This window comes from Anopheles ziemanni, chromosome 3 (genome assembly GCF_943734765.1).
Source record: "Anopheles ziemanni chromosome 3, idAnoZiCoDA_A2_x.2, whole genome shotgun sequence".
In the NCBI taxonomy this organism is placed as follows: domain Eukaryota; kingdom Metazoa; phylum Arthropoda; class Insecta; order Diptera; family Culicidae; genus Anopheles; species Anopheles ziemanni.
This window is the reverse complement of record NC_080706.1, coordinates 90,517,941-90,543,193: the sequence shown is the minus strand read 5'-3', so window position 1 is coordinate 90,543,193 and position 25,253 is coordinate 90,517,941. Positions and strand designations below refer to the sequence as shown.

The 25,253-nt window shown below is 45.2% G+C and overlaps 5 protein-coding genes across 10 annotated transcripts in view; 2 read left to right on the top strand and 3 right to left on the bottom strand.

Moving 5' to 3' along the window:
- The window catches only part of LOC131288935 (diacylglycerol lipase-beta-like), a 31,423-nt gene extending 29,537 nt beyond the window's left edge, over window positions 1-1,886 (top strand). For both annotated transcript variants that reach the window (XM_058318118.1, XM_058318117.1), the window contains exons 10-12: window positions 42-200; window positions 278-390; window positions 459-1,886. In XM_058318118.1, the coding sequence (XP_058174101.1) occupies window positions 42-200; window positions 278-390; window positions 459-645 (459 nt within the window). In that variant the 3' untranslated portion in view covers window positions 646-1,886. The remainder of the gene's footprint in view (window positions 1-41; window positions 201-277; window positions 391-458) is intronic.
- Window positions 1,887-3,291: 1,405 nt separating this feature from the next.
- LOC131285795 (chromosome transmission fidelity protein 8 homolog) lies at window positions 3,292-3,824 on the bottom strand. Its single transcript, XM_058314649.1, has 2 exons — window positions 3,698-3,824; window positions 3,292-3,633 (listed from the first exon to the last, which is right to left on the bottom strand). Exons 1-2 carry the CDS (start codon window positions 3,746-3,748, stop codon window positions 3,292-3,294), a joined length of 393 nt encoding a protein of 130 aa, XP_058170632.1. The 5' UTR covers window positions 3,749-3,824.
- A 106-nt stretch (window positions 3,825-3,930) lies between these two features.
- LOC131289571 (general transcription and DNA repair factor IIH helicase subunit XPB) lies at window positions 3,931-6,634 on the bottom strand. Its single transcript, XM_058318857.1, has 3 exons — window positions 6,201-6,634; window positions 5,726-6,135; window positions 3,931-5,660 (listed from the first exon to the last, which is right to left on the bottom strand). Exons 1-3 carry the CDS (start codon window positions 6,584-6,586, stop codon window positions 4,000-4,002), a joined length of 2,457 nt encoding a protein of 818 aa, XP_058174840.1. The 5' UTR covers window positions 6,587-6,634; the 3' UTR covers window positions 3,931-3,999.
- Window positions 6,635-8,525: 1,891 nt separating this feature from the next.
- LOC131289305 (rho GDP-dissociation inhibitor 1) lies at window positions 8,526-14,907 on the top strand. 5 transcript variants are annotated; one of them, XM_058318535.1, is made up of 6 exons: window positions 8,526-8,966; window positions 9,055-9,332; window positions 11,801-12,075; window positions 12,158-12,267; window positions 12,702-12,816; window positions 13,500-14,907. In XM_058318535.1, the coding sequence occupies exons 3-6, from the start codon at window positions 11,895-11,897 to the stop codon at window positions 13,694-13,696; spliced, it is 603 nt and encodes a 200-aa protein (XP_058174518.1). In that variant the 5' UTR covers window positions 8,526-8,966; window positions 9,055-9,332; window positions 11,801-11,894; the 3' UTR covers window positions 13,697-14,907. The 5 variants fall into 5 exon arrangements, with proteins under 5 accessions (XP_058174518.1, XP_058174517.1, XP_058174516.1 ...); XM_058318534.1 differs by having other exon boundaries at window positions 9,030-9,332; XM_058318533.1 differs by having other exon boundaries at window positions 8,526-8,992.
- Window positions 14,908-17,754: 2,847 nt separating this feature from the next.
- On the bottom strand, window positions 17,755-25,076 carry LOC131288816 (glucose-6-phosphate isomerase). Its single transcript, XM_058317993.1, has 5 exons — window positions 24,979-25,076; window positions 24,702-24,884; window positions 22,908-23,730; window positions 22,585-22,830; window positions 17,755-18,811 (listed from the first exon to the last, which is right to left on the bottom strand). Exons 2-5 carry the CDS (start codon window positions 24,830-24,832, stop codon window positions 18,332-18,334), a joined length of 1,680 nt encoding a protein of 559 aa, XP_058173976.1. The 5' UTR covers window positions 24,833-24,884; window positions 24,979-25,076; the 3' UTR covers window positions 17,755-18,331.
- Window positions 25,077-25,253: the final 177 nt, after the last annotated feature.

Sequence of the window (25,253 nt, the reverse complement as noted above, 5' to 3'; positions counted from 1 at the left end):
TGTGAAAAATTGGATTACTTACTGTTTCCATTCTCTTCCAGTGGCGCATTATGCTAAACGGCTTCGGGTACGCCCTGTTCGGGGTACCATCGCGCGACCTCGAAACAACCTGGCACGACGTGACGGAAATCACGGCGAAAAAGGCCTCCGAAAGCCCGCTCCTGTCAAGCGAGCGGCCAATCCAGACAGTTGCCACGGCGGTAAGTTCCCTTGTGCTTTGAAATACTGCAGACACGTGTGTTTTATTAGCGTTTTTCCTCCATTGTTCCGTTTCTAGGAGGGTGCCCTGCTGTCGAGTGAAATTTCGCAGAGACGTTTTGCCAAAACCCGCCTCTACACAGGCGGCCGAATCCTGCACATCGTGCGACGGAAGAAAACGGAGCTCGAAAAGTGAGTGTCCTTGAGGATGGGTGCGTGAAAGATCGGTGAAAAGAACTGACGTAATTTCCATTTCACAGGAAATCGAACAGTGGCGGTCCAACGTACGAGATGCGATGGGCAACGGCCGAGGACTTCACCGAGCTAAAGGTGATGCCCCGGATGCTGCTCGACCACCTGCCGGACAACGTTTTCAAGACGCTCACAACCATCCTGGAGGATCAGAAGACGCACAACGGTTCCATACTGTCGCTGCAGGAAATCTAGTGATGCAAAAATAAGGGGGGAAAACTTTCACCACCAAACCCGAAAGACAACTATCGCCACGGATCGCCTGCCCAACCACCAACCCCCCCGCCCACGTTGGGGTACCGGAGCGGGTGTGAACAGTGCCTTATGTGAAATGTATCTTGCCTAAAGCCAAGCGCGCGTGCCCGGTGGGTTTTTTTGTGGGATGTAAAAAGTAGCGCAAGGGAGATGAAAACAGTTGAGGAAAAACCCACGAAACCGCGGCATCATATCATAACCTTCTCACTATCTCTCTCTCTCCCACCGGATATCATTCCATCCTGTCCACCTACTTGGTTTTCGCTAGGTTAGTACCTAACGAACCCCTGTTTAAAATCTACTCTATACCTAAGATGATATTACTATTCCATTCCCTCGTCCCGTAGCTTCGGAAAGAGCGATATGACAAAAAGCCCATTCCACAAGAATATACAGAGCGGCCAAATTAACATTCCATCCCTCCCGTCGTAGTTAGTGTAAGAAAATTAACTATTCCATTGTGTATTGTCCATTATGTGTCCCTCGTGTGCGGTAGGTTAGAAAGATTTCGGCAAATAACAGCAATAGGGTAGAGGAAGGAACACCCGCACTCGTGGTACGCGATGAACGAACGATGTACGACAATGTGGACAGGTATTTTAATGTGGAAAATTCCGACAAACCTCCCTCACACATGACGAAACGATAGTGTGTAAGGAAACGCTCCAAATGAAGATGAACAAAGTAAAAAAAATATTACTATTAAAAGACAAGATTTTAAATCGTCTGATGCTTTCGAAACAAAAAACGAAGAATAGTCACTAAACACGAGACAAAAAGAAACCCCTTCTGACAAGTTTATTCGGTTGTGATACAGAAACATAGAGGAACGATTTGGGGCGGGGAATGGGAGAAAGAAAAAAACAAAATAAATGTGCGTAGGTTTTGTCTTTAAGTCTCCAAAAAATCATTAAAAAACGAAGCATGAACAGCGAACAAAACGAAGCGATATTTATTAACTTGTAAAGTTTACGTTCTCCACATTCGGACCCCGCCCTCGCCCCCCCGGAGCTGTGTTTTTGTTTAGGTTTATCTAAATAGATTTGGACATTTCGAAACGAATGGTTGGCGGACGCGGCCAACAGACGCGGTTGATATATTAGGTATATTATACATGTATAGTAATAACTACTGGTGAGCCCGTCCTGTGTTTTTTTTTAAATAAATATATTGTTACAATATGTACATCCGTAGCTTATTTGGAAAAGAGGTATCCGATTATTTTAAGTGGTGTTGTACGATTTCACTTTTCATACGAAACATGCGAGAATGTAGGTTTTCGGATGCGGAATTGTTTGTTAAAGAAGTAATCAATCACTTGATAATGTTTGAACAAATTTCCTCATTTTTCACCAATCATATGCTGCGTAAGAATGTGTTATTTCCGATCTGATTCATACTCCATCAAACAACTCTCCATCGGGGGGAACCGGGGAGAATCTAGTTTCCACCGCTATTCTGTCCGCTCTGGCCACCGCCACTCTGTCCGCTTTGCCCACCCCGCTGGTTCCCCTGTCCATCGCCCGATTGTCCACGGCGTCCTCCGTTGCCCTGTCCTTGGGCCGCACGACGTACACGTAGACCGTCCAGAATGGATTCCAGTCCAGGCATCTTCAGCTCGGAAGCCACGTTGTCGATCGGAACAAGCTTCTCGTCTGGCTTGTGATGGTCGGCCAAAGTGATGCTCTGAAACGGAAAAGAAATTTTTTTTTAAGACTCGAAGAGACTTAACGTGAACGGCCTCTTACCACTAGAAGCATGGCCACCAGGAAGGTTGTTGCGAGCAGTTTGTTCATCTTTACAATTCGCTGTAGCTTTTCGATGTATTGTTACGGTTGGAAGTTCGCTTCTGTTACTATCCCACCGAAAGAGGACCGTTTTATACGACCCGATCGATCGAAATCAACCCACGGCGATCGGAGCAATGAGCACTTCCGATCCATCAACCGGCCGACGGTGACGAATGTACCATTTCCTGCCGACGTGAAAAAGTGCCAGATTTTACTCACCATGTGTCCATCGCGGCCGACAGTCGGGAAAAGCTTCGCCACACTAATGTGCACCTAACAAAAAAGGGGTCGGAAGTGAATCACAACTTCATTGCGATCTTTACGCGCTGCAATTTACAATTCGATGCACCGGGCAGCCGGCTGTCGGGAAGATAAACTGCACCACCCATACCTGGGTGATGGCTTTACAAAGTGATGAATTTGCATTTTTCACTCGACCTGTACGCATTGTTTATTACGTGTTTGTTATCCATTTGATCCATTTTCACATTTTAATTGCTTCCCTGACCATTGTGCTTATCCAATTTGTCATTTGAGTGCAATTTAAGGTCAGTTTGTAATGATCCATGCTATGTTAGTAGGAAAAGTGAGGCAAGGTCCCCTGGTGGGGTAAATCTGTTATTATGTAATTAACGTAGTTCATAGATTATATGTGAGTTTTACAACTTTAAGTCAACTTAAAAAAAAACTTATTGATAAAATTTTCTCTGCGCCATTTTGTTTTCAAAAGAAAAACAATTTTTGTTGTAAACCAGAAATTAATAATTTATTATACTTAAACATAAACCTGCACAGGTCACAACGTTTTAGGCACATTGGCGATGATGGGTTTGGGGCGCGCCTTAAAAAGTACCTTGTTCCGAACCACCGCGCGCACCCGGTACTCCACCTTCGGCACCACCTTGTGCTCGATGGCCACCGTCGAATCAAGGACGGTACGGTTCGAAGTCACCGAATGGGCCGTCGAGTCCAGCTCGTGCTCATCGTCACCTTGCGTCGTCGTCACCATCTGGCTGATGTCCAGCATCGTTTCGTCGTCACCGTCGCTGCCCCTGATGTCCTGCTTTTCCACCACCAGCAGCGGTTTGTCGATCTTCTGCAAACGGCCCTGCAGAATATGGTGGCCGATGATGAGAATCTAGCGAGAGGAAAGGTATCAAGTGTTTAATTTTGTGGCAGGTGTAAAGAGGGGTTCTACTTACCGGCTGGCCGTACTTGTTGTACAGTAGATCCCCGATGAACTGTCCGGCCATTATTCGCTCGCCTCGAACCTCCAAGTCTCCTTGTAGCTCAACGATACACCATTCTTCTAACTTGCCGCCATCGTGCGATGCACTGAAAAAGGAAGACAAAATTGTGAAATTGTTTATGGCTGGAAGATATGGCAAATTTTATAAACAGTTCTTCTAGACATCATAAACGAAACACTTGAGTATACTTTAAGAAATGTATTTTATTCAATTGAATTCATAATACAATAATAAACCAATCGAACCCCCGAATCCTAGCAACGGAACTTTTTGAACAGCGGATGCTGGTTGCCAGACTTCTTCCGCGCCTCGTAGTAGATCGCATCATCCGCCCCGGCCATCGAACTGAGTCCGCCGGTGCGTTTGGAACCGCCCGGCCTCGGCACTCCACTTCCATCGCCCGGCATCCGCTCGTCCTCGCAGTCCATATCCGACGCGGAGAGAACCTGCTGCAGCAACTGGCCCTGCTCCTCGCGCGTCTTGTAGAACAGATCCGGATCGCTGTCCATGCCGGCCAGGTGCGTGATCACCTTGTAGCTGTAGCCTTGGTTCACCAGGAACCGCTGCCGTTTGCGCGAGTAGCCCATCTCGAGCGTGTCCTGCGAGACGAGCGTGTAGAAGAACGCATTGTACTCTTCGGCGATCGCGCCCTTCTTGGCGCGCAAGATACGGCCCAAACGCTGGGCCTCCTGTCGCCGGGAGCCACCGTGCGACGAGATCTGGATCAACACGTTCGCTTCGGGCAGATCGAAGCTGGTGTCGGCCACCTTCGACACGAAGATCGTGTTCACCTTCGGATTGAACTTGAAGTTCTGCAGGATCTGGATACGCTCGTTCTGCGACGTCGGCCCGTAGATGTACGGTTTGTTCATCTTGATCGCGTAGTGCTTCAGGGCGAACACGTTGTCGCTGAACACGATCGTCTTGTCGCCACGCTTCTCGTGGTAGCGGATGAGATACTGGCAGGCGCGGAACTTGGCCGGGTTCATCACGTACAGTAGCATCTTTTTCGAGGTCTTTGCGATCAGATACTCCCGGTAGAACTCGGGCGCCATCGGGCACCACACCTCGGCGCACTGGACGCGCGCAATGTAACCGCGCTTCTGCAGCTCGAGCCAGTTCGCTTCGTACAGCTTCGGTCCGATGAGGAAATTTAAGTCGGCAATTTTGTCGTCCTCACGGAGCAACGTTGCCGTGAGGCCCAGCTTGCAGTGCGACTGAACGATCGTTAGCACACGCCGGAACATCTTTGCCGGGATCGTGTGCACCTCGTCCAGCACCATGATGCCCCACTCTTGCTCCTGCAGCCAGCGCATCGTCTGTTCCGCCTCCCACGAGCGCTTCTGCGTGTGCGTTATCATCGAGTAGGTCGTCACGAGAATACCACAGCCCATCGGTTTATCCTTCGCCTCGGACGTGAACCGACAGATCATACTATCGTCCGCCGTCGACCACATCTTAAACTGCTGCTTCCACTGCTCCACCGAAACGCCACTGTTGCACAGCACCAGGGCCCGTTTGCGCACCGTACAGCACGCCGTGACGCCGACGAGCGATTTTCCCGCACCGCACGGCAGCACGATCACGCCCGACCGGGCCCGCCCGTTGCCGAACATCTTGCGCAGACTCTTCTCCTGGTAGGGGCGCAGAACGGCCGCCGGTTTCAGATCGATGTTGATATCCGCATTGATCGTATCATTCCGGAAGTCGTACTCGGCCAGCAGCGGAAACTCGATCTCGATGCAGCGCTTCTGCAGTACTTCGATCTTTTCCTGGTTCACCTCGAACGATACCGTGTTCAGGTTGGCCTCCTCTTCCTCCTCCTCGTTGTCCATCTTGTCGTAAAAGTTGGTGATATCTTCCGGCACTGCCACGACCTCGGTGGTCGTTTCTTGACCCTCGGCTGTTGTTTTATCTAGAGCGAGAAGTGGGAACATAAATAAATAAATAATTCACTATCCAAGAAACTCCCCTACCAACCTGTCTCCGTGGATGTTGTCCCAGGAGGTAATGTTGTTTGACCCGGAAGTAACTTTGTCTGCCCGAACGCAGTTATTCCCTTTCCCTTCTCGAGCGTTTGCTTTATAAACCCATCGCCACCTTCTTCTTCGGTGCGACGCAATCGGCACGATTGAATGACCGGATCTTTCAGCAGCTTCTGTAGCACCTCCGGATGTGGGCTTTCCACAAAGTACTTGTTGTGCTTGAGGACCAGCTTCACCTTACCGTACGAGAGCGTACAAAGTCGGATGAACTCGACGATGCCCTCCGGAATGGTGGTTTTGCTCAGTCGTTTCAGATACTCCACTATGTCGTGCGTTTGCAAACCGACGGATACGGCAGCGTACAAACTGTAGGCGGTCAGTTTGTACTCGTGAATATGTTCGGGCCTGCAAATTAGTTGCAAAGATTATTCCTACTGCCTATAGACCCCTGGGTCGTCTCGTTTTCTCACCGACAAACCGGTTCCGAGATGGCGATCAGAAAATCGTGTGCATGCTTGTAGACGGGTGAAAAGGATTCGAGGAAAATGTGCCCATTCGGGGCCACCCACAGCGGTCGGGAAGCGTTGTCCGGTTTCAGCTCCATCTGTGACCGGTAATCTTTCGCCCCATACTCGTCCTCCTGAATGGCGTCATCGTTCTTTTCCGCGTTCTTCGTGGCCGCATCCGGTACAAAATCACTCTCGCCGAGATTGCTGTCGTCATCGTCGGCGAACGCGGAGTACGCTTCATCCTCAGCCCGGCGCTTTTTGTTCCACTTGTTTTCGACGAAACCACTTGCCCCGCCCGAGCTGGAACCGCTCTTGTCCTTTTTGGAGGACTTTTTCGGCGGACCCATAGTATTTTAATGCAATTTCTGTTCGGCAAAGTATGTACACTTGCGCTTTCTCTTGTGAAACGAATTAGTCAACAAATAAACACCCGATTTGACAGCAGCATTTTGACAGAATCCCTCCCCACCCGGCGCAGTGGATCGCTTTCTTCGGGAAAATAACTTTTTAAACAATCCCCAAACGTATTTTCCGTTTCTACTTACTTTCTCACGTATATTGGCATGTTCCAGAAGCTTGTTGGGAGATGTTTGTGCTGATTTGATCCCTGAAAACAAACAATCACCAGGAACAACACGAACTGGTTGTTGGTTATCTTGTGTTGCACTGTTTTGGCGCCTTTTGTTTCTGTTTTAATTTTCCAGCAGATGGCAGTACCAGCGTGCAAAGGAACCAATAATCATGTTTTTTATCATTAAATTTTTACATTTTGATTGAAAAATTGTTTGAAAACATGTGCCTCATATTACTGGTAATCATAAACTTCGTTAGAATAAAATGGTTTCTTTATAAAATACGATTTCGTTTGCCCGATGACAGTTGATTATCAAGATCTATAAATCTTGTGATTGATTGCACCTGCAGTTTAATTAACCTTCAGATCTACAACCGCCTACCTGGGTAAGTTTTCCCCTTTTATTTTGCAATTACTTCGAATTGAACAGTTATATCGACTCAAAATTCCTGGAATGCCTCAAGCAACATGTTCTCTATCATTCTGCCGAAAACCGACTTTTTATTTTTATTCTAAGTATTTTTTTACACCATATTTCAATTTATACCCCTTAAATCTACGACCGCCTACCCGGGTAAGTCATACGTTTTGTACGAGAGTTTATATTTTTCTGTACCAAGACAAACCACCAGCAGGTGAAAGGAGGTGCCCCTCGGGTTTTTCTTTTTATATTTATATTGAAAACAATCCAAATTTATCTAAGACACACTATGAAAGACTGTTTTACTCCTCGAACTCCTCGAACAATTAGTAATGAGATAAACTCAAAGACGATCTACAAATATGCAAATTATGCTACATTTTGAACCACACAGCGGCATCGAAAGCATTCTAGGTGAACTTTCATCATTTGCTACACAAAATAATAATTTTTAATTGCAAGAAAATTATGATGCAACGGGTTGAATTAAATACAAAAGAAACTGTTATCGTTTGAAACAAAACGATCAAATTTATGTATATGAGCTAAGTTTTAAAATGTTAAGGCTTAAATATCAGATGTAACAATGTATAATGAAGAATTTCCTCCAGATATGCCACTGAATTTACTGAGGAACATGAACATTTCCAAAACGTAAAATTTAATAGAAAAATATTTCTACATCTTTGAAGCTTCAATTTATAAGCAAAAATGTTGAAGGCACCAAGAAGTTACTTCACCAGAAACTTAAGAAGTATAAACAAACACAATAACTTATTGAAAATGTATGGTTTACAGAGTTGGCGATTGTAGATCTATGGGATAAAATATATTTGAATGAAAAAATTACTTACTTATCGAATTTTTAATATTATAATTTGCATGGGATTTGTTAGGAAACATTCTTAAGTATCATTACTGAAAATTTCAACTCACTACGGCATCTAGAACAAAAGATATTAGCTTTGAAGCACAGCAAAATGCAAACCCCCATACAAAACGTATGGCCTACCCGGGTAGGCGGTCGTATGTTAACGTAGGTATTTTTGGTCGTAGACCTGAAGGTTAAAAATCATAAATCTTCTCGGTTTATTATCCCTTCTATATTCACACAGTTGTTTAAATTACGTAAAATATGTTTAAAATTGAACAAAAATACGCAAAAACAATACTTTACGTTTCAACAAAGGTTCTTAATGCAACGACATCCGTTAAAGTTGTCAAAAAAAGCGCTTTGCAACAACCTACTAATGCCCGAGCCTTGGGTTGCAAAAGCAGTCCATATTTTTCGCTGATATTTCACGCACGCACGAAATCGTCGTACGGTTTTCGGGACACTGTCGCGGATTGTTTATCGTTCAATTTTAATTTCCTTCATCAAAGTTCAAGTCGTTTTCTGTCCAACCGATTGTTTTCGTGTGTCGTCTTCCACGCCTGCCGGCCGTTGTCAGTGCAGAGACCGAAGAAACCACATCATTTTGTGGCATCGCATCGTCGTGGGGAATCAGTTTTACGCGTTCGGTAGCGGCGTGCTGTATCGATTGTTTTCTTTTGTTCGTGGTGTGGTAGAACTAGCGAAAGGGAAGGAACTTGCAAGAGTTTTCCTCCCGGTGCGTCATAATTCTCCGTTCCAGTTAGTTTCGTGTTATCACCGTACTCGCGGTCATTGAAAAGAAAAGGCAACATAAAAAGTGCACTTTTATCGCTGCATCGAGAGTGCACGCTTTTGTCTGTGTGTGTTGTTCGCCTCTCCTAGAGGTGCAGTGTGCAATATTTTTTTGGCGACGAAAAGAAGCGTGATTCACAGTGTCAAATTTCAGCTAGGATCGAAAACGGCACGCGGTGTTCGTCAAGATAGTGCCTACCGGAGCGGAACCTATTAGCGGATATAGTTCGGCCAAAATACGAGGAAGTAAAACCGGTTGCCGGGAATTAATCAACCCACGGAAGGAGAAGGGAACGAGGAAACGAAAAAACGGCTGATTTGTGAATATTCCGGATCGTTCTTATCGCGCCGCCGGGATTAAGACTGTCTTGTGTGCGGGAAGGAAAAGAAGTAACTGGAGATCGAAGGCGCTAGGAAGAGGAAAAGCGATAGGTAGGTAGGTGATGAATCAACAATATACCACCGTCCGATAGGAACATACACAGTCACGAAACTTTTCGAAAATATCGTTACCGAAGGAAGAGCGATTGCTAGATAAAAATGGTAGACGCGAAGAAACCCGGCTGATGGCGGAACATTCCAAAGCCAATTGCCATCCACTCCCCCACCCCCACCACAGATGTTCCGAGTCAGTCAAACATCCCGAAATTGCTCGGGAAAATAAGCTTGGAAACATATTTTCCACCGCCTGCTTCGTCCACTGTATCATGGGTGCTGGCTGGTGTGGTGTACCTTTGGCGAGGAGTATGTTCTTTTTGTTGCTTTATGCCCCATCCACACGGCCTAACCACTTTCCACCGGTGTGGCCACAAAGTGGTACCAGACCAAAAGCAGCCGTCATCATCATTATCCTAAAATTAGATTCGTACATGCTCGGGTTTCCTTTACTTCCCTCCTGGATTTGCCTTCCACCATCGCCACTACCACCACCAACGTTGCACTCCCACACCAGCCGAGGAGACCCAACGTTGGTCATCGTCGGGTGACTGGCGGCTGACCTTCTGCGTTTTAAGCCGCGCGAATTTCGGGTGGAAGTTTCCGTTTTTCCACCCCAAAACGGTGCGGCACGGCACGAACATTGTGCCCACTACACCAGGTTGGCTTTTTGGATGTTTGTTGCCATCGCAACACTCTTACAACCGAAACACATCTTCCGTGATCCGCCGGTTGGCGGTGGGAAAAAAGAACCGGGAAAAAGGAACCCTGGAAAATGGGGGAGGTCTGCGAGGGATGTTTATTTCTCCGCGGGCGGCTCCCGGTTGCCTTTTATTTACTCGAACTAGAGCGTAAAAAACGTAAGCAATGATTGAAGAAAAAAAAGTCGCTGCTGACCATCACTGATGTTTCTGTACAGTCTCTTCCAGCGAAAGAAGTTTTACGTGGAAAATCTTCCATACAAAACCCAGATGAAAAGATGATTTGCCCCGCGGAAGGCGAGTTGGAAAAACAATTGGAATTTCTCTCAGATGAAAGACAAAACAAAGGAAACTATGGAAATAATTAGAATGCAAGGAAGCTGCATTTGAATAAACCCTTTGTAGGCCGTACCTGTGGTCAAACTGCTGTAAGAGGCAACCCATTTAGATCAATCTACACACGGGTGCAATGAAAAGTGCACGTTTTTCCCGCATCCTCACAGAGGTCCACGCGCCGATCGTACGCACGCGTGAGATGACTAATCGTACGAACATTTTAATATGTTCCACGCCGGGCGTGTATTTTTTGTTTTAGTTAACTTCTCGCACTACCGCCCGCTGTCTGGCGCTTTTCGAACGCATTGCTCCAGTTAAACGAACCGAAACATGGAGCCGCCACCCCGTTGCGCTGCAAACCGCACCACTGAATAAAATATGTCTTCATCATGTTTGATGAACACGAGAAGATATCAAACCCGACGCGCGATGCGGGAAGGAATGCGTCATCAAGGACGCGCGAGAGAGTAACACCGGGCGTCGGAATAGATGATCCACCACGAAGCACAACCCGTCCGGGGAGTAATGCTTTCCACCCCGTTGAACAGCATCCCCCCGCCGCTTGCTGAGCGCAAAAGGGAAACGAAAATAAAACTACGTCGGACAACCATGTTCCATCCATCCATCACGGAACACACCATCGTGTCCAAGTGTCGCTCGAATCGGATCAATTTTATTGATTACTTTTAATATGATCCCAGTCGGATGTGTCAGTTTTTCGTTCTACGGTGGAATTTAGTTTGGCTGGACAACAACATACCTTTCCTGGGATTAATATGTTCCGGCAAGCTAAGACTGCTATGATCGCCCATATCGAAATTATCTTCATTTTCGTATTTGCCCTGTACGTATCGCATCGCTCGCTAGTCTAGTAGGCCCTTATCATCTTCCTACCCGAAAAATGGTTCGCTGGATTGCTCACCCAGCAAATGAAGCAAACGTAACAAAAATAGAGCCGTCGATGATGCGAAGAAATTGTGGTTGTGTGTGGTACATTAGTCGCGCAAGGGTTGCTCGTTATTTCCTCCGCGTTTATCGCAGTTCTATTGATAAGGGACGTCGCGAAAAAAAAACCTTCCGCCCTGCGATAAGCACAGTGTGTAATTTGTCGAATGTTGTTCCTTCTAAACCACACACTTTTTCCATAATCACAGTCCCGAGAGTTCGTACGTAGCAATGCATCACCCGCATCAAATGATGCATTAAATCAAATACTGTTTTACCTCCAGGGAAGCAGACGCGACATTAGCATTCGTATATGGGCAGCCCGCCCGCTTTCGGAACAGTGCTGACTTTGTTTTGAACGTGTTTAGTTTCGCAAATCGGATCCTTTCGGTCTCGATTCGATTCCAGTATGGATTCCCGCTCTGCCAGTCGTTTGAAGCCACAGACCGATTTATTTGATTCGTTTCGTTCCCCTTTCCACAGAATCAGCTGTCACGTTCTGTGCCCGCCGGATCAATAACCTAACCTAACGCCCACCTAAACCCCCAGAACAGCAACCAAACGAAAAAGAAAAACAATGTCGGACAAGGAAGTGAACCCGGCCGAGGTAGAGCAGGAGCAGGAACACGACACCAATTATCAGCCACCGCCGCAGAAGACGATCGAGGAAATTATGGCCGCTGATGCGGAGGACGAAAGCTTGCGGAAGTACAAAGAGGCGCTGCTCGGCGAAGCGCAGGCCGAAAAGATCATTTTCGGTAAGTACGGCACGGGGTGGTAGCTTTCATTTCTTATCTGTGTCAAGGCCCCATGTGTGTCATACGTCTGCCCTCTTTTCAGATGCATCCGATACGCGAAAAGTTATCGTGAAAAAGCTAGCCCTCCTCGTCGCCGGCCGCGACCCGATGGAACTCGATCTGACCGGAGATTTATCGAAGCTTAAAAAGAACGTAAGTTTTCCTCAAAATGAAACAACTGGGTTTGTTTAAAATTGTGTATACAATTGTGAAGGGTTTTTCTTTTTCTAACTTCTAGTAACTTAAAGTTGATACCGCTACGAGCAATATTTATTGCCATTGCTATTTTCTTGTAAAAAGTTTGTAATACTGTAGGTTCTTATTCTAGATTCTTGAGAAAAAACATGCATTCCGGGTCGCAGTAAATAGGGGTTTGATGAATAAGAACCTGGATTCGCACAGTGTTGAATGAATCGTTTGAAAGCAAATTGGGTTTCGTTTATGTTTTTGCAATACATCAGTTTTTTCTACAATAATTTGATGAAAGTAATAGTTCAGAGTGATTTAAGAGTAGCAAATAGCAAAACACTTCTCGATAGGTTTATCAATAAGTTAATATTTATCGTAATTTTCTTTTTATGTTGAAGGTGTTCGTCATCAAGGAAGGCATCCAGTACAAGCTCCGCATTGATTTCATCGTTCAACGTGAAATTGTGCACGGATTGAAGTACGTGCAGAAGACCTACCGAATGGGAGTTCCCGGTAAGATTGTGTGAATCATATTTTCGATGTGCATTTGTTTAACTTTACATACATACTCCGAGTGCTGCGGTCTGAAGGAACGAAAAGCAAACATACTGGTTTTGCTTCACAAACGTTTCAATCGAATGAAATTGATTTGCCTTATTTTTAATTGCTACTTGTTCATCGAACGATTCGTGATAATAAGTTTGATACTGATTTTGCGTTATATTTTCCCAACTTTGCTGTGGTGGCGGTGGCTCGTTTTACCCCTTTGGTGTAGCCATACATGGTAAGGAAAAACGAAGCGGTTGCGTAGTAGATTTAAATTATTGTTGGTTCGTGTTCGATTGCGTAGCTGCTATAAACCATTTCTTTGAATCTGTTCAAGTCGAAGTTAATTTTTCATAACAGGTTCACATAAAGCATTAAATATTTAGCCCTTGTGTTCAGGAGATCTAACGGAATATAGTTATGTAAATAATTGCTCCGTTAACTAATTGCTTATCATTTATCTTGGAATGTATGTTAAGATATAATATAGTTGTTCGTTTAGTTACTAAAATTGGCGCACCCTTTTTTTGTTGGTTTCACATTAGCAGCAACATCCTGCACTCGTTAGCCAGCCCCGTTCTCCTTGTGCAAAGTAGAATTTTTGGAGCCCGTAATACCAGCATACTAAATTTAATCTTTTCTTCTTCAAGTGGACAAAATGGTGCAGATGGTCGGCTCCTACCCGCCCAAGAAGGAAATCCAGAGCTACACCACCCCGTTCGAGGAGGCACCGTCTGGTATGATGGCCCGCGGCACCTACTCCGTCGCGTCCCTCTTCACCGACGACGACAAGAACGAGCACCTGAAGTGGGACTGGAGCTTCGAAATCAAAAAAGACTGGCAGTAAAATGCAATCCCACTGCGCCCCCTTCCTTCCCTTCCAACTCAGCCCTCTGTCCCCTCAATCCGCGAAAGGCTCCGAGTTTTGGTGCAACCTGAAGCCCCCTCCAACGCCCAATGCCCCATGCACGGTCCCGCGTAATGAAGTGAAAAAGTGTGCGAATAGTTCGGCGGGAAAGGTGGCAACAAACAAACATATTCTTCTGCTCGCTTTATATAGAATGACAGAGGGAGAGAAAGAGAGAGAACGAGAAAGTGGAAGGCAATTTAAGAGCCGGAAAGGATTCAATGAACAAACAAACAAGTTATATTAAAGTGCGTAAATGTAGCTCAACACTGGAAAATAAGGTTATATCGAAATGGATGCTGCAACTAGCGAGTAATAAAGAAAAAAAACACACTGGAGGAGCGCAAGATTTGCAAGAAACCACACGAAGAGAGATCATACACAAAACCGCAATGTTGTTTGTAAATTGCAAGATAATGTGGGAAAGGATGATGAAACTTAATGATTTTTAAGCTAATGATAATAATGTCGCAATGTGGCCACAAATCACCTTCTAAGAGCATACTTTTAAATGGTCACACAAAACACAGGAAGAAGCCTGGTGGAGGATCATAACGAGAAACGAGACTAACTTACTTCGAGCGAGCAATACGGAGGGTACGTTCGAGATCAGTGTTCCACTGGCGGACCAAAGGATAAGAAACGCCGAAATGGTATTTTGTTTTCTTCCCAATGCGATAAAATGTTTGTGTTTGTTTTTTTTTTCTCCAACAAAAAACACACGCGGTTTATTAATCAGGTTTGCATTTGTAGGATCGTATCGTTGCCTTGCGCGTCCGCACAGTATTTGCCATTTGGGTCGCATTTTGATTTAAGTTGTAGCGGGCGCCATAATAAGCTGGACCTCGTCGAGGTTCCACGCGTTGTCATTTGTATTGTACGAGGAATCAAAAACAAAAATCACTACAAACTCACATGGAACAGTATATTATTCGGATTTACGGATAAAGGCGGGAATTTTTGTATGCGCCATCGAAATAGTATTTTCACATTAGCATTCGCAATTCTTTCTACCCTCTGATGGATTTTGTGAGACATTTGGTTTCAATTTTTATTTTAAAAAGTAAACATGCGAAGATATGTAACGACGGTTAAGCAAACAGAAATAGGTTGGAAAGAAATATAAAGTCACTGCAATTTGGTTCAACATATTCATCTCGGTGTCCAGTATAGTATTAAAAAAGACGGGTGTGGGGGTTGCTGGTATAATCCGGCCCGGTTTATTTTAGCCTTCCCGTTTCCACACGGAACGTAAAAAGCCATTTTTCGCGCGAAAAACTATCCATGATGCATATGCTTCGAAGCGAACGATCGAAAGGTAGGAACGAAAGACGAGGTGATGTGAAGATGATCAGCCGTCGGGCGGACATTTGCGGTTGTACGTTTGCTTGCATTGATTGTTGCTCCCACACAGCTGCCACCCGGCCGTCGTGGTCGGGGGAGTGGACATGCCGTCATCTATATGAATGAAATAAAAACCAAAAAACACAGGTGCTTGTGGAAAAACACATACAGACGAGTTTGGGTGTTTCGCTTTGCACTGGAGTTTCCCTTGGAAAGATAGTTTGCTGGTGCGAACGATCGAACAATATTAAATCGGAAAGAAATAGTGAAAAGGTTATCAACAATAGGTAGTATTAAATGCAGTGTCTATGTTTCACTTGGAATGAATATTCCGTTTGGCTTTGACATAAACTGAGTGCGATTGAAGAACGAAGCAACCGATTTAGCCGGGGTTTAATTTCGTTACCATAGTAATGCGTGCTATCCTAGGGCGTTCTATTTTCGAGAACACGCTGTCATTATACATCGAAATTCGGTTCGGAGCAGATCAACGGCTGAGAATGGCGCACTTCAATGATTTGCCTAATGAGGTAAGACTATTTTCTCGTCCTGGTAAAGCAATTTGTAAAAAAATTTATCAACATTATCAACTCCACAGATTATGGAGCACATCTTCGACCATTTAGATTTCAAATCACGTCGCAGACTAACGACCGTTTGCCGACGATGGAACTCGGTGTTATTCTCCGAACGTTTCATCGACCGGAAGGTGTTCCTGGAGGTTATGGACAATCGGATGCTGTATTCAAAACCTTCGCTACGTCGGAAGTACTCCAACGTAGCGGTTCGTTTGAAGGGTGCTTTCGATAAAAGATGTCTCGATGATATAATGGAACACCTTCGTGCATGGCTTGCTGTGGTTCCTGCTCCTAAGTGCGTCCGACTTATCGTTGATCGAATTGAGGATCCGAGACTTGTTGGCATACTGGAGAAGCGGTTGATCAACCTCGATGCTGTCGAAACGTTCTACCTATACGAAACGAGAATCGATGTGACGGCGCATGGGACCAGTGCCCCATTACAGCTACAAATGGACAGACTGCGCATGCTGCATCTGGATGTTTTCAACATTGGACACGTTCGTTTCAGTGTGCCAAATCTTTGTGAACTGCGATTTGAAATGCGTTCCGAAGAACATCTGCTTTTTTTACAAGATTATATCGACCAGTTACACTCGCTGAGCGTCCGGTTTTCTGGGCCCTATAACTTTAACACTTTTATACAGTCCTATCTTCAGCATCTGCCGAACCACTTTCCACAGGCCGGGGCATATATTGTGCGTAACCAGTCTACACTATTCGGAAAACTCGAACTGTCACTACCACTCATCCCGGAATTGTTCCTCCAATCCACCGCCAAAAACCAAATGAATCTCGACGCAGCACCACACAACCCGGATTGGATCATAACGCTGTATCGAGTCGCGCGCTTACGGACTCTTACGTTGCATAAAGCAAAATTTTATACCGAAAATGGCATCAATTGCTTGCGTCAGATCTCCAACCGTAACTTTTCTCGCCTAGGGAATCTTATAACGGTAAGCTGCAAACAAACTATCAACTAAATGATCAAGCATCCTGTGTTATTACTTTTTATCATGTTACTACTTTCATCCATAGCTCGTAAACGTACCGAAATTCATCAAGTTATTCCCAGCGTTGCGACGTCTTCACATTTGTGACGGCCTTCACTGTGGCTTGGACATTGCATACCTGAAGCGGACTAATCCGCAGCTCGTTATCTCATTCGAAGCCTCAACAACACATTATGTGTGGGACGAGAATACATCAATTCTTTGTACGTTCTCGGGTCTAGGATAATTAGCATCCTAAAATTTAAAGATAAAGCGTTCAATAAGGGGGTCGACTTTAAAAAGTATGTAAGAATAGTATGACTACATTGTTCCGAGTGAGTAGTGTTTTGAACATACAGAACCATTAATTTAATCCATTTTAATTGATCTAATATCTATAAAACAAATTTTACTTAGTTCTTTTTAATGAATTATATAGCTCGTCCTTTTTTTTAATCTCCATGAAGTAGTGCCATATGGCGGTTTTCGATGATGATTAACAGAATGATTCAATTAGTGCATTGCACAACCAGAACTCTTCGTTTGTTCTAGCACAAAATTGGCGTGGAAACAAAGAGGCCTACCTTTAAACTGACTCCATCGGCACACTATTCGTCACTGTCAAATCGCTGCTGTGTTTGGTGAGCGCAGTTTCGCTATCTGAAAATCAAATACCGTTTCGCTCGAACACGCTTTTTGGTAGCTGACCGTTGCACGGATTGTTCTTTCAAAACTGAGGGTCCTTCCAGGGTCGAGCCGGAGGGACGTAGTGACCTTATGTCCCAAATCCATTTACTTAAGAGAGCAATCGCGACCGAACGGGATCATAAATATTCCTGTAATGTATACTCCCGGTTCCACGCCATTCGTGCTGAACAAACAATGGTACTTCCTGGGGTGGAGGTTCCCTTGCCACCGGGTCAGCCGTAGGAGTGAGGAGCCTTGGAGCCTTGGAGAGCAATAATAAACGTAAAAAGGTCAATTAGTAGCAAACATACAAAATCAAGAACGTTCCGTATTCTACGACTTAAAGATTTAGGATAGATAACAGAAAGAATAATAATAATTCATTACACAAATTACTTTACTTTATTTTGTTTTTTAACATTTTATTCTCATAATAATCTGTTTAGCTTGTTGCTCAATGTGCCACAGTATCAGTAAGCTAGTATATTATATTAGCATTTAATTATTGCACCGCATACGCGCGCTACAGCACTTGCCCCCTTCTCGGTCTACCCTCGCGATACATTATCCTCCAACAAGTGCAAGCGACTTTTCATGTTTCGCCAAAACCTAAGAGAGATTCCCGGGGCAGAAATAGAAGAACAACCTGGTGGAGTAAGCTTAGTTCTTCCTTGTTTCCTTTTTTCATAGTCGTGCCTAGAGACGTGCCAAGATCGTGGTGGTGAAGCTCGAGGGCGAAGGTGTTGATGGTGTGAATGGTGAAAGGCAACATTCTTACCGAAAGTGGTAGAAAAAGTTCACCCCGGAAATGGAGTATGCCATTCCTACGAGGGGCGGACGAGATGGAAAGAGGAAGAGGTGCAGTGCCTACGAATGTTAGATTTCCTTTCTTGTTATTTTCTCCTGTTGAATAAGTTACTGATGATAAATAGTACGCTCCCAGGTGCCTACCCGGCCCGGCGTCGCCGGATCTACTGCTGGTCCTTGTGGATCTTGATGAAGTTAATCAACCCGTTGGTGGAGGAATCGTGCGAGGTGGTCTTGTTCGGATCGACCAGATCGACCTCGATCGCCTTCGCCAGCTGCTTACCGAGCTCGACGCCCCACTGATCGAACGAGTTCACGTCCCAGATGACGCCCTGCGTGAAGATCTTGTGCTCGTACATCGCGATGAGCGCGCCCAGCACGAACGGTGTCACCTTCTTCACCAGGATCGAGTTGGTTGGGCGGTTGCCGGTGAACACCTTGTGCGGCAGCAGCTGCTCGAGCGCGTTCCCGGCCAGTCCGGCCTTTTCCAGCTCGGCACGCGCCTGCTCGGCCGATTTGCCCATCATGAGCGCTTCCGTTTGGGCCAGATAGTTGGCGAGCAGGATCGTGTGCATCGCGCCATCCTCGACCGGGTTGTGCGTCTGGACCGGAGCGATGAAGTCGCACGGAATCAATCGGGTACCCTGTAAGCAGCGAGTGGGAGGGAAAAGAATTGAGATGAAATTAATATTTTTCGGAAACGTGAAAGACAAACTTCTTTCATCAAAAGTAAGTTGAGACTTAAAAAAATGAAGGTGCGTTCATAGAAATTCTCACGCACGGTATTTCGTTTTGCGGCCAATACACCTTTGCTCGGGGTCCTTTAAAATACACCTTATCAAGTTATGATCCAGACCAGACTAATTCAGGGATTGCGTGAATCGTTCAATAAGTTATCGATCCTTTACTGATACAGATTGTATCTTCATGTAGTTGATGAAACCAAATCCAAATTGAGCATTCGTTTGGAATCAACTCGACTTTGGTTATGTTAGAACAGTGATTTTTGGTCGGTCCAATGACCCATTGCGTCTTTCGCAACCGAGGCGAACCTATTTCACCTTCTTATATTGCTGCCTACCGTGAAAATCTCTGGACACGCTCGGCTCGCCCATGGAGCTTTACGTTTTCGGGTGTTTGGACGCCACAAAGCACCAGTTCGAGTGCCGATCGATCGCCTTCAATTTCCATACTCAACTCCCTCATGCCTACACGCACAACTATTACGCGCCGGCGGCGAGGGAGATGTCGGACTTACAATTAGGGTCAGCCGCCGTATCCAGCACCTCAAGCCCAACGACATCTTGGCGATGTAGCTACAATAAGGACCCACTAATAAACCTTGTAATAGAACGCATAAAGTCGTGCCGTAAAAATCGTATTCAAATCACTAATCCTTGCCGAGGCGATTGGCGTCGTCGGACCGGACTTTTGTAATCCTCAGTCCACTTCACACTTCGATGGTGTGTAATCGATGAGGTTAAAGTACGGGCGGGCTTTTCTTTCCCCCCGAACTGGTTGGGTTTTACTCACGGTCATGTTAATTCACCACCAGATTTGGTCTGTGTTGGCCAATGTTCGACTGGCGTTAAAACAGGAAAAAATGTATATTTTTTCTTCCCTGTTCGAAAGAATTATTCCCTTTTATCTCCCCGGAGAACCGTAAATAGGTCAATCGGCGGGCCGGTGATGCTTGGTTGGCATGTTCGTTGGTGTTTATAGCTAACACATGTGCGACGACGTATTTCTCCTGGACCTTGTGGCGTTACCAAAATTCTTACTGACGCCGACATAGGTTCAGTCTTAAATCTTTCGAAAACTGGGCCGAATTAAAGGCAGGTGAAAGTCGAGGGAAAAAGTACTATTAATGCTAACGGTTAACGTAATCTCCTTAGAAGGTTGAGTGGTACATACCACTTAAAATTGTCATCAATTTTCCCTCGCTTGTTCTGATGTCACAAGGTATAACCATGTCCATGTTTGATTTCAATAATTTTGAGTACACGTTTTAATATAAATTTTGATCATCTTGTTTGAGGCATATTTCTGCAGCAAGTTTAACATTCGAGCATATTTAAACTTATTTTCCATGCCAGGCCACTGTGTATTTTCTTAGTTCTGCATAAGTAGAAACGAACTGTTTACAAACTGCTTGTTGATGAGAACAGAGTATTGGTCGAGGAAGTAGCAAGAACATGGAAAATATATTTTCTCAAATCCAAGAAAATGAGTAAATTAATCTGTTAACTATCTACGGCAATTATTTCAAAACAGTTGCTCCAAAAATTGTGTCGTGATGGGATGATTTAATACAAGCATGATGTTGTAGACACACAAAAACACGGTAATTTCCAGAACTACCCTAGAGAATCTTTTGCGTAGTAAAAAATCGGTACAATTTCGGAATGGGCAACCAATGTCCGGGTATTTCCGTTCGTCGCTCATTAACACATCATCTCCGGAATGGACTCAAATTAGTAAATAGATATGACCCGGCGATAAACCAACAAACGTTTCATAAAGAATGGAGAATTATGTCCAAGGGTGTGCCCGCTTTCGGTGCCCTTTCGATGTCCTATCCGTGGGAAACTTCCGTTGTGTATTTTTCCAAACGGAGGGCCGGTGTGAACCGTTTGTGTCGCTCGGATGGCGAAGAACAACAGCGATCCTTTTTATTACTACGATTCTGCAAGGTGTTGGCTCCTTATCGGGGTCCTATATTGATTTCAACCTGATTGCCCCCTGACCTGATGAACCTTGATTGAGCAGCCTCGAGCCCGCCATATCAGCACGCGACGCAAACAATGACCGCAGGAAACCGACCACCGGAAGGGTCACCCATGCTTGGCCGCCGGAAGGAAGGAAACGATAAATTACGACCATCGGCGGCAGGAGGTGGTCAAGAGGGAAGGGATGACGTGCCACCCCCTGGGGGTGACTTTTGTGGTCCAAAAATTTAGCACTATAAAGTGTACGCGAGTGAGTTGTTTTCCAGAAAGCAGCGGTAAGGGGAGGCAACGTCCGACAATCTGTTGATTGGGGCGCGGGCGGTTGGAAAGATCGCGTTCGTGCGTTTTCCGACCTCGTTGGCCGGTCATCAATTCTCCACGGGTTAATGGTTTCGGAGCCAATTTGCGTTTTCAACAGCAGTACGAACGCCGCATTGTTCTTGCTTTCTTTTTCTCCGGCGCTACTTTCGGTCGAAAAGGGACGTGAAAAATGTAAAAGTCACACCGTATGACTCCGAAGAAAATTGGGGGCCCGTGGGTGATGGAAAAATGATTTGAAGGAAGTATTACTTTCAATTAACCTATTAAAGCAATCCACGTGGTTTTGATAGCGATGGTTTGAGGAGAAATTAACTCGCCTTTAATCAACGTGATTAATCAATCAAAAATGTTATCAGGACTTATGTTGAATCGTTCCGCAGTAATTTATGGTAATTTTTTCTTAGCTTTTATGAACACTTGCGTTATTTCTACACTATTTATAACCTGTTCTCAGGTGACTTGCCAAGATGACGGTTTTGCTTGGGACTTTGAAACTGCTTGTAGCAGGAAAATTTGAAATTGAATGTTATACAAGTTTAAGATTCGGTTTACTTTACTGATTTTGGTTCATTTTTCGGTTTTCTAACAGTTGAAACCAGGTTCGTTATAATGCTCATAGTAAAGCATTTGCTCCTTTTTCCTTGGAACGTCATGAGGTATCATAAATCTTGCATCTTCAAAGAATTATCGCCATGAATTATCATCAATCTCGCCGCTTCAAAGACCTTAAGTAGACGCTTTTATTGATTTTAAGTTTTGTATCAAACCTAAAATAAGTATAAAGATAATAGTATAGCATTATCTTGATTAACTATTTGTCTTGAATATACTTTAATAGTAGTTCCCGGAACCTTCGATTTTATCAACGGCTTGAAAGTGTACTTAAGCGATCCACTGTTTGCTTGTATGAAGAGTGCCTTATCAATTTTGCTTCAAGGCACACGTTTCAGAGAATTACAAGATACCAAATTCGATTTTTCAGTAAATCTACCATCACTAACAAGCAGTAGGCTGGTTTCAGTGCACTGCAAAAGTGCAAAATCGTGCAATCCTATGCGATTTTTTCGTCAACCAAATCGAATTGAAAAGTCCAAAATTGTGGCTTTTATCTAGAAAATGCAATTAAATTCATTTCACTACTTTAGATTTTTAAAACACAAGAACAGAAACATTTGTGAATCATACTAGTAAAGAGCAAACTGAGTTAGAGTGAGTGAGTGAGTCAATTCTTCGCAATGAGTGAATTGATGTAAATCACCAACATGATGTATTTTTGCTCATTTATGACTTGACTCAGTAAAAATGCTCACCTACCCTAAATTGACTCACGCTACTGAACCGTTACTCTCGTTATCACTACAACCTACCTGATGGATCAGCTGATAGAATGCATGCTGGCCGTTAGTGCCGGGCTCGCCCCAGACGATCGGTCCGGTAGCGAAGTCCACCTTCTCGCCCGACTTCGTGACACCCTTGCCGTTACTCTCCATATCACCCTGCTGGAAGTAGGCAGCGAACCGGTGCAGATACTGGTCGTACGGCAGAAGGGCATGCGTTTCCGCGCCGTAGAAGTTCGAGTACCAGATACCCATCAGCGCTAGAATGACCGGAGCCTGTGGAAAGGTCAATGGAGAGCAAAGAAAACCATTTTATTCCGTTTGTCGTGGGAGTTTTGCTTCCCTGTTCTTACATTTTCGTTCAACGGAGCCGTCATGAAGTGGTTGTCCATGTAGTGGGCTCCATCGAGCAGCTTCTCGAAGTTATCGAAACCGATGGCGAGCGAGATCGAGAGGCCGATGGCGGACCAGAGCGAGTAGCGTCCACCGACCCAGTCCCAGAACTCGAACATGTTCTTGGTGTCGATACCGAACGCGGCCACCTTCTCCTTGTTGGTGGACAGGGCGACGAAGTGCTTCGCGACCTGGTCCTTCTCGCTGCAGCGCTCGAGGAACCAGCGCTTGGCGGCGGTCGCATTAGTGATCGTCTCCTGCGTGGTGAACGTTTTCGACGCGATGATGAAGAGCGTCGTCTCCGGGTCGAGCTTCTTGAGCGTTTCCGCGATGTGCGTACCGTCCACGTTCGAGACGAAGTGCGACCGGATGCCCTGGTTGTACGGCTTCAGTGCCTCGCTCACCATTAGCGGACCGAGATCGGAGCCACCGATACCGATATTGACCACATCGCTGATCTTCTTGTTCGTGTACCCGCGCCACGTGCCATTGTGGATCTGCTCGGTGAACTCCTTCATGTGCTCCAGCACGGCGTTCACCTCCGGCATCACGTCCTTACCGTCGACCAGGATCGGCTTGTTCGAGCGGTTACGCAGTGCCACGTGCAGCACCGCCCGGTTCTCCGTCACGTTGATGCGCTCGCCGCCAAACATGTCGTTGCGCATCTTCACCACATCCCGCGACTCCGCCAGCTCGAGCAGCAGATTCCAGGCATCGTCCGTCACACGGTTCTTGGAGTAATCGAGCAGGATATCACCGTCGGCTGGGGTCGTCAGCTTCAAGCTGTGCAATGATTCAACAGGCAATCATTTTAAACACATATTCAGTTACACGTGTCTTTGAAGCGCGCACAAACGAATCGCGTGACGCGCCAAATCGTTATGTCACGTGCGTGATGCTGCAAGTGTTTGTTCACGCTTGGTGGGTCGTATCTTAACGTTGACCTCGCACTAAAGTTGAACTTCACACCGGCATACCTTCACTTTCATTTTTTTATGCTTCTTATAACCAGCCTGATGCTTACAGTTACAAGGTGGCATAGTAAGAAAAAGTAATAAAACGGGGTTTAAAAATAAATATTGGCTACAGCTTTTTTTCGATCTTTGAGAACAAGAAATATATTTAAAAATCCGGCAAACCTATTTTTATCTAACATTAACTGAATGTTCCCTTAATTTTTTTTAGTACCTGCAGCACGTATTTTTTATCATGTTTGTACAGATAGCTATCAGGTGCGTGTTCTTGATAAAATGTAAATTGATATCTACTGTATATAAAAAAATATTGAAAATGCACTACAACAGTGTGTGCTGTTAGTGGAATGTTCCCAGTTCTCAGTTCTCTGGTGAAAAACATTATTTATTTTTAAAAATACTACCAAAGAAGGGTTCAAGAAATATCTTAGCAAATTTTACACCCGTTGCATCATTTAATGACGCGTGCTCGATGGGCAAGAATTTCTTATGAAACATTATTCTATTACATCACATTTTTCCATTTGGTTTTTTTTTTGCAAAAAATAAAACTATCGAGTACTTCTTTGCAATCAAACGTCTTTCGTTGTCCTCTGGGGGGATACAACACATGTTGTTGTTTCTTTTGCCTGCATCGCATGTGTTGTTGTTGGCGTTTGCAACAATCTACAGTTTTTTTTTTGCTTCTAGTGATTTAAAAAAGATCGTGGAGGTCAAACAGTGGACGAACGAAACGGTGGCGCGCGAAATCAAACCTCCGATTGAATGATTTGGACTTACTGGAACTTATCGAAGCGAATGTCGTCCTCGTCGAACAGCTTCTTGATGTTAATCGACGAACCGTGGCCATTGTAGTACTCCTTAATCTGCTGGTAGACGGGATCCTTCGACAGGAGCACTTTGCCCGACATTTTGACTACTTTCACTTTCTACTTCACAGAATACCGACGCGAGTTGACGATGCTAAAAGACACAAAAACAGCACACGAAATTACACGGTTGGTGCAGGATTGGGTAATCAGTGACTAGTATCGTACGTATTGGACGCGGTTACTACTTTGCACTACGGCACAAGGAACGCTTGAAATGGTCGGTAAATATATTCAACAGTCGAGGGGCAAACAACTCTGCTATCGCGCACCAGTTGTGCTGAGGGCTCGGCGGTCAAAGTTGAACTGACCCGCCGATTGGCAAAGGACACGCGAGCTTAGCTGGAGGCTCCAACGACGACGACGATGCTTGTGGGGAGCACTTACACGAATCTGACCGCTGACGAACGGAATGGACTGGATCGCGAGGATATCGGATTAAAATCGAGGCAAACCTTCGACT

Excerpts from the sequence above, each read along its gene's own strand:
- LOC131289571 (XM_058318857.1), bottom strand. The coding sequence starts at position 6,586 with ATGGGTCCGCCGAAAAAGTCCTCCAAAAAGGACAAGAGCGGTTCCAGC. Across the intron at positions 6,136-6,200 it reads ATCTCGGAACCGGTTTGTCG|GCCCGAACATATTCACGAGT; the intron begins GTGAGAAAACGA and ends ACTAATTTGCAG. Across the intron at positions 5,661-5,725 it reads GACAACATCCACGGAGACAG|ATAAAACAACAGCCGAGGGT; the intron begins GTTGGTAGGGGA and ends TTCTCGCTCTAG.
- LOC131285795 (XM_058314649.1), bottom strand. The coding sequence starts at position 3,748 with ATGGCCGGACAGTTCATCGGGGATCTACTGTACAACAAGTACGGCCAG. Across the intron at positions 3,634-3,697 it reads ACAACAAGTACGGCCAGCCG|ATTCTCATCATCGGCCACCA; the intron begins GTAAGTAGAACC and ends TCCTCTCGCTAG.
- LOC131288816 (XM_058317993.1), bottom strand. The coding sequence starts at position 24,832 with ATGTCGGGCAAAGTGCTCCTGTCGAAGGATCCCGTCTACCAGCAGATT. Across the intron at positions 22,831-22,907 it reads CGGCTCCGTTGAACGAAAAT|GCTCCGGTCATTCTAGCGCT; the intron begins GTAAGAACAGGG and ends ACCTTTCCACAG. Across the intron at positions 18,812-22,584 it reads TCTATCAGCTGATCCATCAG|GGTACCCGATTGATTCCGTG; the intron begins GTAGGTTGTAGT and ends CGCTGCTTACAG.
- LOC131289305 (XM_058318535.1), top strand. The coding sequence starts at position 11,895 with ATGTCGGACAAGGAAGTGAACCCGGCCGAGGTAGAGCAGGAGCAGGAA. Across the intron at positions 12,076-12,157 it reads GGCCGAAAAGATCATTTTCG|ATGCATCCGATACGCGAAAA; the intron begins GTAAGTACGGCA and ends CCCTCTTTTCAG. Across the intron at positions 12,817-13,499 it reads CTACCGAATGGGAGTTCCCG|TGGACAAAATGGTGCAGATG; the intron begins GTAAGATTGTGT and ends TTCTTCTTCAAG.